This window comes from Puccinia triticina, chromosome 13A, assembly GCF_026914185.1.
Source record: "Puccinia triticina chromosome 13A, complete sequence".
NCBI classification, from domain to species: Eukaryota; Fungi; Basidiomycota; class Pucciniomycetes; order Pucciniales; family Pucciniaceae; genus Puccinia; species Puccinia triticina.
The window spans coordinates 3,816,427-3,833,925 of NC_070570.1; the positions used below are offsets into that span (position 1 = coordinate 3,816,427).

At 45.0% G+C, this 17,499-nt stretch overlaps 2 protein-coding genes across 2 annotated transcripts; both read left to right on the forward strand.

The window, feature by feature from the left end:
* Positions 1–14,347: 14,347 nt before the first annotated feature.
* On the forward strand, positions 14,348–14,896 carry PtA15_13A356 (uncharacterized protein; the record flags this gene model as incomplete). The annotated part of the gene is made up of 2 exons (XM_053162545.1): positions 14,348–14,471; positions 14,574–14,896. The coding sequence occupies 2 exons, from the start codon at positions 14,348–14,350 to the stop codon at positions 14,894–14,896; spliced, it is 447 nt and encodes a 148-aa protein (XP_053026511.1).
* Positions 14,897–15,832: 936 nt separating this feature from the next.
* PtA15_13A357 (uncharacterized protein) lies at positions 15,833–16,687 on the forward strand (the record flags this gene model as incomplete). Its single annotated transcript, XM_053162546.1, has 4 exons — positions 15,833–15,884; positions 15,985–16,300; positions 16,401–16,547; positions 16,642–16,687. The coding sequence occupies 4 exons, from the start codon at positions 15,833–15,835 to the stop codon at positions 16,685–16,687; spliced, it is 561 nt and encodes a 186-aa protein (XP_053026512.1).
* Between the last annotated feature and the right edge of the window lie 812 nt (positions 16,688–17,499).

Genomic DNA, 17,499 nt, shown 5'->3' on the forward strand with positions numbered 1-17,499 from the left:
AGAAGTACATTGCTGAGTTGAAGAGGTCCGTGATGTCTGTTGACGATAACATCGCCAACACCTTCTACGGGAAGGCATTCTTCGGACGCCACATGGAGTCAAAGATTAGCAGGCTGAAGTGAGACAAAAAGATCACAGCATGACGTTACATGATTGGTGGCGCCCGTATCAATCAAAAGATCATCAGATTTTTTGGGGGCCGCAGAGATTGACGCCAACAAGTTATCCAAGACTTGAAGCCGGTTTGAGAGGACTGAGGATTTTTTTGGCCGCCAACTCGGGTTGCCGCGTCTGGGATCGTCCAGTGGCAGAAGGCCGTTCTTGGTAAGAGGACAATTGGGAGTCCAGTGCCCCCAATCCCAGCAGGAACTGCACGGATTCTCAGGAGTCAAAGATTTAGATCCCCAAGAATCCGTAGGCAAAGCCCCATGACTCCCCACCTGAGATTGGCCACTTTTCCCGGAAATTCCACGAGTTGGTTTGGAGGACCGGGAACGACCACCACGTTCTTGTTGAGCCAACATAGCCATGACCGATGATTGAGTAGCCTTCTTTGATGCTTGATCCACTCGCAATGCTATGTTGAGCAGGTCGTTAGCCGAGATTCAAAGACCAGGCGAGATGGAGTTACGGGCATCAATGGCATTCGCAACCTCGTTATGGTGAGTGCCAAGTCTGGAGTGAAAAATGAGAGACAGGAGCTTGTTGGTGGACCAACCACCCAAATGGGTCTCCAGATCAAGGAGATCACGTTTGAAAGACTCAAAACTGGAAGAAATGGTTGTTGAGATATCTCCCGAATCCTGAGTGAGACGACTCCATCGACCCAGGATAAGCGACCACAAAGAACCAGAAAACAGGGTGGAAAGAGAAGTCCAAGCGCCGTGGGCAGTCATCCCGTTGAGCAAAGGACGAAGAGCAGGATCAATTGGCTGCTTGATTGCCGCCAAAACCCCAAACGAAGTAGCCGAATCCTCTTCGTGGTGTTCTTGAGTAAGTAGTCCTCACGTTTAGTGACCAAGGCAATGGACTCTTGCAGCGCAGCCGCCCAGTGCGGAAAATTCAAACCGTCCAACATTAGAGGGGGATCAACTTTTTGGCCGAGGTCCTGCCATTTGAGTTGGGTTGAAACTGAGGATGCAGAAAGAGTGTTAGCTTTTGAGGTCTCGTTGATCATTTGGATAAGCAGGATTTTGAGGACATCCTCATTCAGACCTTCAAGACCTTGGCTGCCCATGGCATGCATAAGTAAGTCGTCTGTTGTAAGACTCAAAAGTGGTTGTGAAACCCTTTTGCTGAATGGAGAAGGGGATGATGGAGGTGCAAACTCTGCCCTTCTATACTATCAGATAACAAGACCCACCAAGCTAAGCTTGGCAAGTTTTAATCAAGTGATAGGTCTGGTCTAGTTCCAGATGAAGTTGTTTGATGACAGGTATGTGAGATTTGAGAGTGAGTCCAGTAGTTATTTGCAAATATAAGGGTTGTAGTGATGGGTGAAGGTGATGGTAAGTGTGAAGGGTGGTATGTAAATAACTGGGGAATACTGAGCTGAGGGAAAAACAACTGGGGGAGAGAGCTCCTTATATAGACAAATGTGAGGGATTTTAGCTACAAGGGGGACCCTGGATGAGGGATTTTAGCTGGTGGGCTGCATACAAGTGGTGTCAGAAGATATTAAATACAGGCAGAAAGTGGGGTGAGAAATGAAAGATGATGTCATACTAATGCAAGGAGCGCATAAACGAAGCGGAGAATGTCAAATACAGAGGTACTTCATGCAAGGGGTGCATGAGTGGTGTCAGACTAATGCAAGGAGTGCAGAAATGGGGTCAGAAGACTGCATGCAGATGTAAGGGGGTGCATAAATGAAGCGGGGACATGTCAAATACAGAAGAAATGGGGTTGGTCCCCTGCATATGCAGTGGAGATAAGAGGGATAGAAAAGAGTATGTGTTTGGCTGGGGCTGAGTATGCGTATACCTGGGAAAGGTGACTTGAGGGGTGTGACAGGTTGATGACTGGGGCTGGCCGTGTCCATGAGGGTCCAAGAGGGTGTAACTTCCAATCCAACGGGGTTCCAGTGACGCTTCCAGTGGTGACTAGGGGTAAAATTGGCCGTAGAATCCATTTCTGAGGTCCATTTGGTGGTATCTTGAGGCCTAGGGTGCGTAAATATATAGTATAGAAAAAACTTTTGATTTTTCACTTTTCCGTCTACCACACCGTCACAGGTTGAATGGTTAGATTAGGGTCGGAAGGAACAGGCTCCGGAGGCGGGGTCGTTGCAGGAGAGACAGATTTGCCTTTGCCTTTGGCGGATGGACCGGGTTGAGGACTGAAATGAGGCGGGGATTCTGGAGCAGGAACGGGAGACGGTTTAGACGTCGGACGGAAAGATGATCGTATTGTTGGTTGAGAAAAAGGATTGATTGGATTTGGGTTGGAGGGAAATGAACCGGGGACAAGAGAGTTTGAGCTTTCATCGTCAGACATAGACAAGGAAAGATTCAAAGAGTGGAATGATGAATTGGAAGGGTCGGAGGGTGAAGATGAAGGAGGATACACCGACAACCTCTGAGGAGTAACTCTAGCGGTGAAGTCGGGGATGATAACTTCAGGGTTCTGCGAGCGAGTTCGAACCATAAAACCAAATATTCTAAGATTAAGCTTTGTCGTTGATGAGACAAAGCCTAAGTGAAGTGAATAGGGAGTTGTATGTCTATGAATCCCGCTGGTGACAGCGCGGGCTCATAACCTGAAGAGCTGGCATATCAGGAAATGGCGAGAATGAGATGAAAACTCCCCCAAGGAGAAGAATAAGATTGCACATGAGTAGAGTATATATATACAAGAGTAATTATGTACTTGGGTTGATGAGAGAAAATATATAAAGCCATAATTAAAGTATGTAATGAATTGTAAGAAAACGTAATGAAAATATGTAAACCCGTAATTAATATGTAAGACACAAAATGACAGATCATGACAGAGGTGACTACTGAGATCCTGGCTACACACAAGTTCCCCCAAAGGGACTCAGAGCGAAAAGACCGGTGTGTTTGAGAAGGCAAGGAGAGACGGACCGTTCTGGAGGGCAGAGACGGCGGCGGAGATGAAGGCGCTGGACAGATGCTGTTGTTCAACAGACATATGGTGTCAATGTACATAGAAAACCCATGCTGCTTTTCCAGGCTCATTACTAAGCAATTCAAGGGTCACATACCAGGGGCTTTGGGGGTTGGCTGAAGCAAGACAACACAAAGGGTTGTAGGAGGGATTGGGCTTGGGTGCTTTGGGGACAAGAAGGTGTGCTCGAGGTGATTTTGCCGCAGTAGGGGCGCATAAAATACCTAGACAATGGTTGGGATGACAATGTTATGTTGGCGACTGTTCTGATAGGCCGGAGGGGTGGGCGTGGCAGAAAGCAGCGAGGGCGAGTGTTGTCTATAAAAGGGGGGGTGGGTTCGTATCTTGTCCCTCAGCCAAGTCCAGCCGCTGTAATTCCAGCGGGTGGTTCGGTTCAAGCCCCTCCGCTGTTTCACTTGCTCAGTTTGAGGGGAAAATACTTGTTGGCCCCCCTTTTGCATAATGCCTTCAATGCGGCGCGCTGGGGGCCATCCTCTCACTTTTTTTTGACCCTGCTAGACAGGGATGGACAGTGGGCCACGGTACATCAGCTTGCTGATGTTGGGTGGCAGGTTGTGGGCTTGTGGATTTGTGCATTGTTTTCTCATTGTTCTTTTGTGATGTTGTATTTTGTGGGGAAACCCTTGACTTTTTTTTCCTGTTTTTTGGTAATTTGTAGGGGGAAACCTTGAATTTTTTTTTCATGATTCACTGGCTTTAATATACTTGGGTAAATACTATGTAAATCCCTCTCCTGAATTCCATGATCCTCTCCCTCTCCTTGGAGTTAAGGATCCCTCTGGGGCCTTGACTCAAAGGAGGATCAGCATCCTGCAATATAAAAGGGGGGACCTTTCCCCTGGAGAGATCTCCCCCCAAGATTATTACCATGCAAACCCGTGCACCTTACTATAAATCATAGTGAGTGGGGTTTACCAACTAACCTTCTCTTCCTTTTACAGCTCTTTGACCTCTACTCTTGTATTTTCTAGGTATAGGTGATTGTTATCACACCTGTAACCTAGAAAATAACCTTTCTTTATTAAAAGCTACGGCGCCTGGCTTGAGTTATCGCCGCGTCCCCTTACATTTGTAAGGGAGCTAGCCCCTCCGCTATTCAGCGTTGAGGTGTGGTTTATTCCCACTGGCTGTTATAGCTATAGTGCGGCCCTGTTTTGCTGGCCGCTGCCCAAGCTGCTACAGCTCGTAATCCAAAACCCATCAGCCCCTCATCACATAATAGACGGGCGCTGACAAGAGTCATGCTGTCAAGTCTGTTCAAGCAGACTCATCAAGCGGACTTGGTGATCAAATTTCACCGAGTCCGCTCAACCATATTGCTTGAATGGACTCTTATCACACATCAATAATCAATCCCGTTCAAGAAGATTTCTCAAACGGACTCTTACAGACACCATTTCCATTCAAGCAATGTTAAACTGATAATTGATCTGCATGAATTCAGCAATCATAACACCTACATAATTCCCCTCATCATATGTGCTTGACAATCCCATCATCATCAACTTTCACACTCTCTTCATTCTCAACAATCCCATTATCATCTACTACCAATATTCACATTCCCATGTTCTTTTTATCTGTGGCAGGAGCACCAACATTCTATTTATCAGCCTCCTCCCATCATTACCAGCAATATTCACATTCCCATGTTCTTTTTCTCTGTGGCAGGAGCACCATGTAAACCCCCCTCCTCCTCTGGGGTTCACAAGGTGTCACCAATGGACACCTGCCCTTTCACAGACTTGTAGATAGCCTGTTCCTCCTCCTTCCTTGGCTCAGCAAAGAACTGACATGCAGTCTCTCTGAGCCAGGTAAGCTCCCTTCCTTTGTCTCTCTTCTTTTCCCTCTTCTTCCTCTTGGAGAGAACTGACATGCAGTCTCTCTGAGCCAGCCTTGCAATCCAAAGCCCCCCCCTGTTTGGTCCTAGAACATCCTCCCTGCGCCCGTTCCGCTGCTCATCCACCACCAACTCCAGTGAAGGGATTCAACCCTTACACACCAACATTCTATTTATCAGCCTCAAGATTTTCCTCATACTCAACAATCAAATAATCCAAATCATGAGTTGTCAGCCTGTATGTAACTAACCGTGTCTGAGAGGGTTGTTACTATCAAGATAATGGTGTAAGATGCCAAGGATGGGCCAATGGGTTCGTGGTAAGACCTGTAAAAGGTTTCACTATATCAGTAATCTTGACTGAGAGGCTTGCTCAATTAAGGCGCATCCAGATCAACACAGGGTGTTAATAGGCATCCAAGGAATAACTCAACTTGGGTTCGTGGTTTTACCTACAGAAAGGTAAGTGTAATCAAGAGTTGATGTTATTCCTGAATTGAAAGATGAGTGAGAATGAAGGCACTGTTTAACTATGTATGTGTTAAACCTTGCTGTAATGATATTCTGAGGGATAAACAGTCCTGGGGGGCGTGTTTATATAGAGGGGAAAAGAGCAGGTGGGAACATGAGGCGCTTGGAGGCGCTTCAGGACCAGGGGGGAACTGGAAGCGCTCAATGGAAGCAGATCCTCATGAAGATCAACATTGGAAATGATCAGGGCAGTGTAATGATCAGTACTGATCCTAGATCAGTAGCTGTGCACACTAGCTGATCATAACCAATCAGTGATTCTATTCAGTGCTCTTTGAATTGGATTACATCATGCATTGTTTATGTATTTATATCATAACCACCATATTATGTAAATAGGTACTGAGGCGTAACAGGGGATAAATGAGTGATACCTGTCTTGGGGTATTTCACGTGTACAGTAATATTACAATGTATTGTAATCTTACTGTTTGCACGTAACTTAACTCTCATAACAACCGTACATTATTGTAACTGTATTTAACTATGGTTATCTGTAATGTAATGTATAACAAGAGTAAATTCTTAAGCTGGTATCTAATGATATACATATGTAATAAAGGTTTAAAAGGAATGTACTATGAGTAATGTGAACAATTGCAGGTACTTGGTAGGTGTAAGGTACTGTGACATATACTCTGTGGCTGACATGAGTGGTCTTCATCCCCAAATTTCCATCAACATTGACAACAGACCCCCGCATACACAGTATCATCTAAATCATGAATCTTCTTACAATTTCAATCCTCAACCACAAAACCAATCTGAACACAGCTCACACAAATCTCCATCCCAGCATGGAAATAACAATCATGGCAACCACAACTCCAGGTTGTCTATTTTTAACTTGCTCAACTCCCAGAGTGCTTCACCAAGAAATATGCACAATCCATTTCAAACTTATGAATATTCTTCAAATCTATCCCCTGTGCAAATACCCGCAAACTTGAATCACCCACCTGAAATTGATTTGGGCCTTCATCAGGAACAAATTGATTCAATTTTATCTCAAGAGCAGGATTTTTAAAGGATCCTCCTGCTGGAAATTTGGTTGAACATGATTTCACAGGTAACCATTCCTTCAGAAATATTCCAAGAATCATTTAAACAGACCAAATGCATGGTGTTGGACTGAGCCTCCTGGGTTCAGGCCTGAAAATTTGAGGGCAGTGAGATGTTGTGTGAAGTGTCAAGTCAGGGTGTAAACGGGTTGGGTTTGGGTCGAAAAACAGTGCCCAAACCCAACCCAACATTTAGCGCGGGTTGGGTTGGGTTGGGGCAGATTTTAAAATATGCTGCCCAAACCCAACCCAATGTCATACTATTTTGGGTCGGGTTGGTTTGGGTTTTGGGTTGACTGTCAACCCTCTGTTAGTTTGGACAGCACAGAAGGTTGCCATGGACCGCCCCTTACGCGGCCAGAACAACTTCGGCCGCCGTAATGAGGCGCGGCAATGGACTCGGCAAAGCACTGACCTAGTGGTGCTGCCAAGTCGTGGTGTTGAGTAGCACAATGTGCAGTGTAGATTACTATGCCCGCTTAACAGCGGGCTGGAAGTTAGGAGAAGAAAGGATTCCGCGCGCGGAGATCCTTTCTCCCTTTATATAGTAGGGGAGGCTCTCGTCAAGAGAACTTCCCCCAGAGTTTATTTTTGGTACCAAGCCCGACATCATTGTTGTTCAAAGACAACGATTGGGGCCTTTCCATCAAAACTCGACCAGCTTAGTCCTTTCCTTTCCTTAGCTCAACTCCTCGACCACTACTCGCCTTCGACCTCGCCTCTCGGATCCTTCTAAGTCTCCAAGCCGGTAAGTTCGACAGGCTTTCCTTCATCAGTTTCTCTTTCTCCCTCAGGCGTAGAATCCTTTGGATTCCAGCACATCCCAGATCTGCTAGGCCCCTCTCCTTTGAAGAGGCGTGGCTGCTCCTCCCGCGCTGACGGTTGAGTAGAGAGAGACTTCAGTCTCAGTGTTTTCTTGTCTTCTCGCCTCGCCAGCGCTATCTCTACGGATACTACAGTATCTTATCTATTCAGGGCTCAGTCACTTTAGAGACGAGCCCTGACATCGACCCAACCCCTTAGGCGCCAAAAGCCCCCAACTTGACTGTTGGAGGCGTCATAGTTGGGTCGCAGGCTGACCCGATTAGGAAATAGGCTGCCCAAACCCAACCCAACAATTTTACAAGTTGGGTTGGGTTGGGTTCAGGTCATGTCATTTTCTTTAAGAATGTGCCCAAACCCAACCCAAAACCCGACGGGTCTCGGGTCGGTTTTGGGTCGGCCCAACCCATTTACACCCTGAGTGTCAAGCCATAATCTTCACAGGATAAACAACCTAAATTTGCTGCGGCCAAGGCAGGATCACTTTACAAAAACCACCCCCACCCCCTGAATTGCTTCAGATCTTCAAAATTACATATCAGCCCAATATACCTGAGGGAAATTAACTCATTCTATCCATCTGCTTGATAAATAGAAACTTCACATTTACATCTCTTGGAGTCAATGCCTCAACCAGAGATGCACTCAACAATCAAGGTGAAGGTATCCATACATTCAAGGTGAATGGTACAATTCACCATAACATTGGAAGTTTGCTTCCACTTTCACAGGAATTCCCCAAATTCTCACAGCTGGACATATATGACACAGAAAATGAGTTTGAAAACCACAGAGTTCATGGTCAAGATCTACTTCCAGGACTTATGCAAAGAATCTAAACAATCCTTCACCATTAATATCCTATCATGCCACAGCTTGAATTTGTTCCATCTGAAATAAATCCAAATCACTCAATAAGGCTTACTGATAATGCTACAAATGTGGATCAAAGAGTTTACAAACTCCCAAACGGCGACCAAATTGCTTAATAATAATTCTCAGGAACCTTGATTGGACAATGGGAATTTTTTAATGGAACCAGGTTGGGCCCAAATGTGATTTGCACAAGAGTTGTATCAGGTAACAGAGTTAACAATTCTGTGCCCATCCCTCAGAGTCACATTCCTTTCATATCTGACCCAGATAAGTCTGGAGCTGTCTGGACTGCCTTTCAAGCTCATACACAAGAAATTTTCTGTCAATCTGGCCTCCTCACTCACAATCAATAAATCTCAAGGTCAAAAAATTGGTAATTTTGGGATTGTACTTCATGAACCTGTGTTTTGTATTGTCAAGAAGCAAGTCAAGCCAAACTACTAAGGTAGTGATTCCACAGCCTGAAAGTGGCCAGCCTTCATAATAAACTTCAAAAATTGTTTAAAAGGAATTTCTCTCACATTTTCAGAGTTTTTGAGTATCTCTCATCACCATTTTTCCAAATACTTACTTTTTCAGTAACAAATTTTGTGTCTTTTCCCAAAATAAAATGCCCTTATCTCACCCAGTTTTCACTTGAAATGTTGTTTTTTGACCTATTTTTCAGTTGAAATTTGGTTTCTCCTTTGACTGAATGCATAGTCACCCTGAAATTGCATCATCAAAGGTTTGAAAATTTTATGTCATTTCCTTTGCTCTGTCCCATTCCCTTTTGGGCCTTTCACATCCTGTGACTTTCACACCCCCTGTAACCCCAAATTTGGCGGCTATGCCCTTGCTGTGATTTACAAACCCCTATGACTTTAACACACCCTGGAACCCCAAATTGGGGGGCTTCCCCTTGTGTAAACTATACATTTTTGAGCCCTACAGAAGTAGGAGAACTCAAAAATATAACTTTGAAGTCTGTGCAATGCCTCAAAAAAAAGTTTTATTTTTTTCAGATGCAAATTTTTGGAACAGCTGGTTTTAAGACCATAGCATATGGTTACAGATATGTACTGTGGACTTAAAGACTATTTATTATGTATTTAGAGACTATATTATCTATGTGCATACATACTACAGGTGTAGGTATTTATGTAAATATGCACCTCCTTAGTTATTGATGACTGCGAGATCAATCAGTGCACTCTTTGGAATGTGGAAATGTGAAGAATATTTCTTCATTGCTCTCTGGGCAGCGGGTCCAATGAAATTTCAATAACTTTGGACCAAAGAAGTTGACTTTCTTTTTGAATTTTGGGTTTCTTCTTGGCTTGTTTAGCAGTTTAAGCCAGCTTTTTCTTCATGGATGGCTTGTGAGCTCTACAGTTGCCGTAGTCATCCATTGGGTGAAACTTTTGGCTGGTCCCAATTTGGGGGCCTGGAATTTTTCAAGAAACATAGGGTCCCCGCGGGGAGAGCGGTGGTTGGGGTCAGCTGGATGTCCGCTATGGGTGAGAAAAATGTGAGAAATTCAAGATCAGCTTGACCCTATTGCCTGGTTGATGTTTTCAAAGCAAAAACTATTGATTAAAGATGGCTTTGAGTAAAGCATCAAGAGCTCAGCAGAAGAGAAGACGCTGTGGTGGTAAAACCAGGTTGGGGAATCAAACGGACTGCACAGATGTGCGGAGTTTGCAGACTGTGGTTCCGCAAGGCTGGTGCAGAGGATGTCTCCAAGACGCAGCGCGGAGTTGATTGTACACGGCGCAGCGGCGGCGGAGCTGGACTCAACTTACGCAGGCCGGCGCGAACTGGCTATTAGTGGTGGTGAATGGGGGAAGCTGTGGCAGCTGAAGAAGGCTACGTCAACGGGCGTAGCTGGGGCGGAGGCGGCGTGTGAGATCCCGGCATTGTAGGCTAGACAGGGGTGAGGAAGCTATGGTGAGAGGAGTCCAACGGTGGGCAATGATGTGCGGCAAAGTTGACAGGAGATCCGTGTGAGAGCAGAAATGGCGGATGATGTGTGTGGCTTGGCATTACAGCATCAAGCTTTTACGTGATGAAGAATGGGATGATTTTGACAATGATATTGAGATATTGGACTTCCAAGAACGCAGGTCTATATGTTTTTAAATTAGTTGAAATACAAATTTACCTTATATTGTGAGCCTGCGTCTCTTATGTGACAGCGGGACACAAGAAAAGAGGGGGGAAATAGTTTGGATTTCTTGGGATAAAGAAATACAAACTGAGAGAGAGGAAGAGAAAGAGAGAGAAAAGAGAAGATCAGGCCTAGACTTTAAGTCTTTATAAATTGATCTGGGCTATTCTCAACCTGGAAAATTTGGATGCCAGCTGTGCCAGGCCAAAAAGAGTGCAACAGCCTCCACTCACAACAAGGAAACGTTGGTGGGATTCAGAAGTAGGGTTACTACTCTGCTCTGGTTTTATAGGTCTTAACCAGAGATAACCTTTTGATCTTTTATGATTGAAAGAGTTGAAGAAATGAAGAAACAGTCAAGAGCAACAGAGTTTCACTCTGGATAAGCAAGGTTCAGTGAAAGAGTTTACTTACTGTCAATATCCTAGGCGCCTGTGACGGCAGGTATACTGGGAGCGTGGTAATCTCTTTGGTGGTGATCCTGGGTTATCTGGGGTGTGGTTCTGGTGTGCTGAAGTCTGTGTATCCTCCTCAGGCAAGGAGGATCCTGACTTCGAAAATTTTTCACAGTTTGCTTATGTAATTACATATGTACATGTGGTTTGGCGCGCCTGGTAGCACTGACACGTCACAACTGCGCATGCGCGCCACAACTCAAGAACTCAGGGAAGGAGTATAGTTACAAAGAATTGGTAAGTTGTAAATGGGGTTAAAATTGCATGAGGAAACAGAATATGAAGTCAAAACAAGGATATCTCTGAAGGTGAAAAAGATATGAAGTAATTCATATGTAACAAGTAGAAAAAGGCAGACTTTGGGTCAGCTGTGTTGACTCTAAGGCTGACATATATTTTCATTTTTATCAAGACCCATTAAGCAGCTTTGAGGCTTGAAGCTATTTTATGTTTGAATTAAACATGAGACTATGGCTTTAGAAAGCTCCACAAGCCCATAAAATAGATATAAGTCCATATATATGGCCTTATAGTATGTTATGTATATATGCCCAGGTCCCAATTGTGGAGATCAAAAAAATGAAACTTTTTTTTGTCTGGAGCAATCAGCATGCCCACTTAGATTTAGAATCTACAACCTCCAAAGACCCAAAAATGTGGTCAATGTGAGTTTTGGGCCTATGTTACATTCTCAGGATTGCCCCGCGTCTGGATGTCAACTTTTGCCCACGGGTTGGTACAGACGGATGACTGTACGTCTAACTTAGCTAATTCCATCCTTGGGCAAGCAAGGCAACCTCCAAAGGAGGGACTTCCGCGCTATGTGGACCCCGCGGCCAGAGAGAATTATGACTTTTGGTGGGGACTTTTTTAGAATCACTCTCCCTCATGAGCCTCTGCACCATTTTTGAAATTGTTTACATTTCTGGATCAGAGCTGTAACATCATGGATTCCAGATTCTGTGCAATGCAACATGTGCAATACAGGATATAGCCAACTAGATGAAGTTGCAAAAAAAGATGTTTGAATGTCATTACATATCCCTAAAAATAGGACAATAAGTCAAAAGATTCTCCTTGATGTTCAGCATCTTTTGTTCCCCTACAACTCAATCACATAATGTGATGTGATGAAGCTACACAGGATTGAAAAAGGCCAAGTTCCTGATTCTCTCAGGCCGCAGGGTCCACTTAGTGTATAAATCCCTCCTTTGGAGGGTCCCTGCGGGATGGTGTCCCCCTCCACAAAGAGAGGGACTTAGTTGAGTTAGACTGTACGTGCTCTTTGGGTTTGGACAGCTTCACTGACAGAAATCTTTTGTGGTTGGAAAGCAGTTTTTCCTCTCTACATAGAGCCAGGACTTGATGAGGCTCATTGAAATTTCTATGTATTTATTCATATGTACACCACGGGTGCACCAAAAGGTTTTGGGATGGTTGTCAAAACCAGATGGATTGGATAGTGGTTTTCAGAACCAAATTGGTCTGAATCTGGTTTGTGGACAAATTCTGTTGCCAAAAAGTTCCCAAAAACCGTGCCGTGAGAGAAGGAGCATCCAAATGGTTTCCAAAACCATTTCAAATGGTTCTGGAAAAAAAATTCAAACCAAATTGGTTTCCAAAATATTTTTAAAACCACCTCAGGTGTGAGCCTGAGTCTCTCTAGTGACAGCAGGACACAAGAAAATGGGGGGGGCAATATTTGGATTTCTTTGGATAAAGAATATAGAAATATAAGAGAGAGAGAGAGAGAGAGAGAGAAACTGAGCAGATTCAAGGTAAGCAGATATTCAAGTTTATTCTGGTGGGTACTAACTTCCACTGGCAATGCTACCTCCTTAAGGGAGTGCTGCCAAGCTGTGCTTGAGAGTGCAACATCCTCCTCTCACCAAAGAAGCGTGGAAGGCTCCTGGATTAGACAATTTTAATCCAGCCATAATTTTATAGCTTCCTTCTGGATAGTCAAGGTTCTTTAAAGGGAAACCTATGTGATTTTTTTCTTACAAAAACCACAGAAAAAGAAGGATGTAATGCAGCAGAATCCTTTGGTTGATGATGTCAAGTTAGGTGCAGACCTGTGATCAATGATTGGGCAAAAGCAAGCAAATGGAGAGAGCAATCAAGAGACACAGAGTTCTACCTCTGAGATAGTCAAGGTTCAGTGAAAGAGTGATACTTACTGTCAATATCCTAGGCCCCTGTGACGGTAGGTATACTGGGAGCGTGGTATCCTCTTTGGTGGTGATCCTGGGCTATCTGGGGGTGTGGTTCTGGGTGTCTGATTTCTGACAATCCTCCTCAGGCAAGGGAGATCCTGACTTTGGAAAAATTTCACAGTTTGCTTACATAATTACACATGTACAAGTGGTTGGCGCGCCTGGTAGCACTGCCACATCACAACTGCGCATGCGCGCCATAACTCTCATTGGGTTGCAGGACTCAATTGTAATTCATTGAGTTGCAGGACTCAATTGTAATTCATTGAGTTGCAGGACTCAATTGTAATTCATTGAGTCGCGGGGCCCAATTCAAGGAACTTAGAGCTTGCGGATCAACTTTTATTTTAGATTTATCATGCTCAAATAATTTGAGATGTAGAAAACGCAGACTTTTAGGTTTGCTGAGCTGACTCTGAGGCTGACACAAGAACTTAGGGAAAGAGTAGAGTTACCAAGAAATGACCAGTTGTAACTAGGGTTAAAATTGCATGAGAAAACAGAATATGAAGTCTAAACAACCTTATGTCTTAAAATTAAAAAGATATGAACACATTTAGGTATAAACTGGAGATAAAAGGCAGTTTTAGGTCAACTCTGTTGACTCTAAGGCTGACATCAGGTGGTTCCAGAAATATTTTCAAAATATCTGAAAATGGTTAGTCCAACTTGTTCTTCAGGATGTCCGGACTCAATTAAAAAAAATATTCTGAAAACCAATTGAACTGGTTTTCAAAATATTTTGTTACACCCGTGGTGCACTATGTTTGCAGGTATGGTTGGTGAAATGTGACATTTGCATCAAAAATGCCAACAAAAGCTCAACATTGGCCCACTTTTAAAAAAAAAAAAATTGGAAAGACAAATCTCCAAAATTTGGAACCCCCCCTGTAGGGGTAGTTGAGAAGTTGTGGGGGGCACTGTAGTGCGCCCGATGCGCCGTGTGAGGCCGTGTGTGAATATGATCAAGATGGTTCAACGAGTGCGATGAGGTTCGAAGGGATGCTCACAGGCTCATTCAAAAGGTTTGGACAAGGCTCCAACACATTTTTGTTTAATCCTGTTTGATCCAGTGGAAGCTTGCGACTTTAAAAAACGTATCAGGAAATTCTTTTGGCAGCTGCCGGGCACCGGAAGGATACGGCAATCCTCGGCAGTCTGTTCCGGATCCAGAGCGTGTTCCTCTCCTGAGTGACACACGATGTGCCCATGAAATGCAATAAAAAGACAGTGATAGACTGGACCGGATGACCGCCCAGAACTTGTCTTACACGACTTTTTGCTATTCTTATCGCACCTGCAGTCTCTCCTTTGCAATGTTTTTTCGATCTCTTACACCTAGCTTAGTGGCTCTCATCGTTGGATCTTTCTGTCAGCTCATGGTGACTTGCATACAAGGCGACTTAACTGGCACTCTGGATCGTAACACTGACCACTGTCCACCTCGCATTCCTCTGATCCACTGATGAACAGGTCTCGTTGCTTCAAAGATAAATGCATACTCTGTACCCAAGGAAAAAGTAAACTGGTCAAATCATCCCTCTGTACCCTCGAAGGACACTCGAGACTCGTCAAATTATACTTCTACTCCGCCATCCAAGGACAGTAAGGGCTCGGCAAATACTACTACTTTTACACTCCCCCATGGGCTGGGCACATTCGATATTTTCGGTGAACCTGCTGCCGTGGAAATGTCAGTAATCTTGAGGACAGTTTCCACTCTTTCTCTGAATCAATTGATAACAAGATTTGTTTCTCGCTTTTCGTCTCATCCCATGGACACGTTTGCCATATAGAGATCTTTGCTTGTGGGACCCAAACCGCTGGGGTTGTCACTAGAAGGCCGACATGACTTTGTCAATCTATCCCCGAGAATTGTACAAGACTGCGAAAAACATATGGACGCTGAAATTTATACATATTCTAAAATTGCCCTGTGGATTCATCATTGTTTGAACTCCTTACCACAAACTCATGGGTACTTGAAAAACATGGTGGGTTTCGAAGCCATGCTTAGTCTTGCCGATTCGGATTCCATTGGAGGGTCAAACTTCTTCAATGCTGTAGTCGGAAAAGATAAACACGCCTTTCTGGATGCAGCTCCATGGGTTGACAGCGGACGCTCCCAGTTATCTCTTGCCGGAGTGTTTATACGAAACTTATGTTCAATTACAGCCCGGCAACCAATTTCTTTCGGCGGAGTCTGATCGTATTCAAGTTCCTCTGTAGGAGGGGGGACACCGTCCCGCCTACCCATATTCACTGTTCAGTGCTCACTTGACACTCACACGCCCCGACTTCCCGTCCCGATCATTGACAGACTATGTAACCCCGGCGGCGGCACCTCTTGCTCCGGCATTTCTTGACCACTTCTTTTCTGGCATTTCAGCCTGGATTTTGTCAAGCGGGACTTTTGCATCATGCACTGCGGTCGCGGACATGCCAGTCGCAAAATACATATGTTTGGTATGGGGAAAATCTGGAATGACAAATTGCGTTCTGTTGTGTTTGACGGGTTTGTGATTCCAGCCTGTCAAACATTCTCATGACGCCGTCATCAAATATTGAACAAAAGCCCCATCCAAAGTTTCCCATCTAGACTCTGCATCTCGGAACGGGCCTTTAAGCAGCTCTCTCAGGGTCTCACGACTTCTCCTGTTCGCGCACAGCCACCATCTCGACTCTCTCTTATCACCTTGGCTGCACACCACCAGCTTCGAAGACAGACTACCATGATAACGCCATCTAGTCCTCTCCGCAACCTGCTTCTTGTTTCACTTTGTTGTTGAGTGGACCGCTTTCCTCAAGAGAAGAAGTGGCTAATTCCGTTCACGGGACTCCGCATACTGACGATGATACGCTGGTTTCACAAACGTCCGATCAGATCTCTCCGTGTTCATGAAGACTGGATCTGTGCCGATTTCGCTCGACGAGCACCCGGGCCACACGCTCGCTGAGCCCGCTGGCCACCCTGCTGCTCTCGTTTCCCGCCGTGATCCGGGCACGAGCCACAGCACGGCCGGACGTCAAGGCGGGGATGGCGGCCTGGACAGGCTTGCAACGCCGAGTCAGCCGGAACCACTCGAACGGAGAGCCACCAATGGCGTGGACGTGGGGGTGCAGCTCGATCTGCCTTTGCCCGGCTCGCTGGGTGGCTCCAGCCTGGCCCGCCTGATCGATAACGTCATTCCTAGCATTCCGTGAGTCGATCACTCTATTATTTTAAATTGCTATGAATCAGTTTTAACCCATCCCCATCTTTTTTTTTTTTCTTTGTATACCTTCGACTTGACCACATAGGAATGTCGTAGGATCGCTGTTTCCCGGGTCTTTGTACAATCGTCCAGGCTTTCCGATCATAGGTGGTCAACCGGCAGCCGCAAGAACGAGGGACCCCCCCAATAGTACTCCTAAGACTCCCGGGATCCCTCCTCAGGGGCTGGGCATGTATGTCTCTCTCTCTATTTTCACCAATCGTTATCCCTCAGACCAGTCTTGATGACTCCCTTTTTTTCTTGGATCCCGCCTTTTACTCTTACAGCGATCTTTGTACATGGGACATGGGTTACCCAAGTTGCTATTATTAGGACAGAGGACCATTCTTCTTTTTTGGTCACTCTTTCTCTCTCTCTAGATAGCTCCCTTTGATTTTTTTTTGTGGGAATTTTCAGGATATTTTCCCCTCAAGTATTGCTGTTCGGTTTGCCAATAGCAGTTTTCCTTCGGATTTATCCCAGCTGTTGAGTTTGCTTATCCGCTGTACGATCAGGAGTAAAATTTATGTTTCCCAACAGCCAAGGCTAGCCTGCTGATCAATGAGAGGTCATGAGTTTCTGCTGAGGGATCACGCCCGCAAAGAATACAAGCACTGTTCACTAATCAGAGCCCCCGTCAGTCAACTTTTAACTGTCATCAGCAAAGTGTGTTGCGGTCAGCAGACTCCCCTCAGCAAGGACCGTTGACGTTCGCATTCGAAGATCCGTTCACCCTCATCACTCACTAAACGCATCATCCATCACAAAAAATGCCTGATCAAGTTTTTATTGAGGGAATCGGTGACAGTGCTCACTGACAGTCTGACGTGACTTTCCGTCACACCCTTCTTGGCACGCATTAGTTTTTGCATAATAGCGGAATTCACCAATGAATTTGTATTGATGCTGCGGACGCACCAATCGGACAAGAGGTTTTGAAATATTACGTTCATGAGAATATTGGATCTAAAAAGCCAGATCTGTCAGGCCAGGTTGAACCTTACTGGGTGGTGAGAACTTGATCTCAATCACTTTTCACCAGCCAGTAAGGTTTAGATCTGTGAAATTTTAGTCTGTACGGGGGGCGCAGATCCTACGGGAAGTCTTCCATTGTTTGATTTGGGGGGGAAAGATGTGCAAAGATG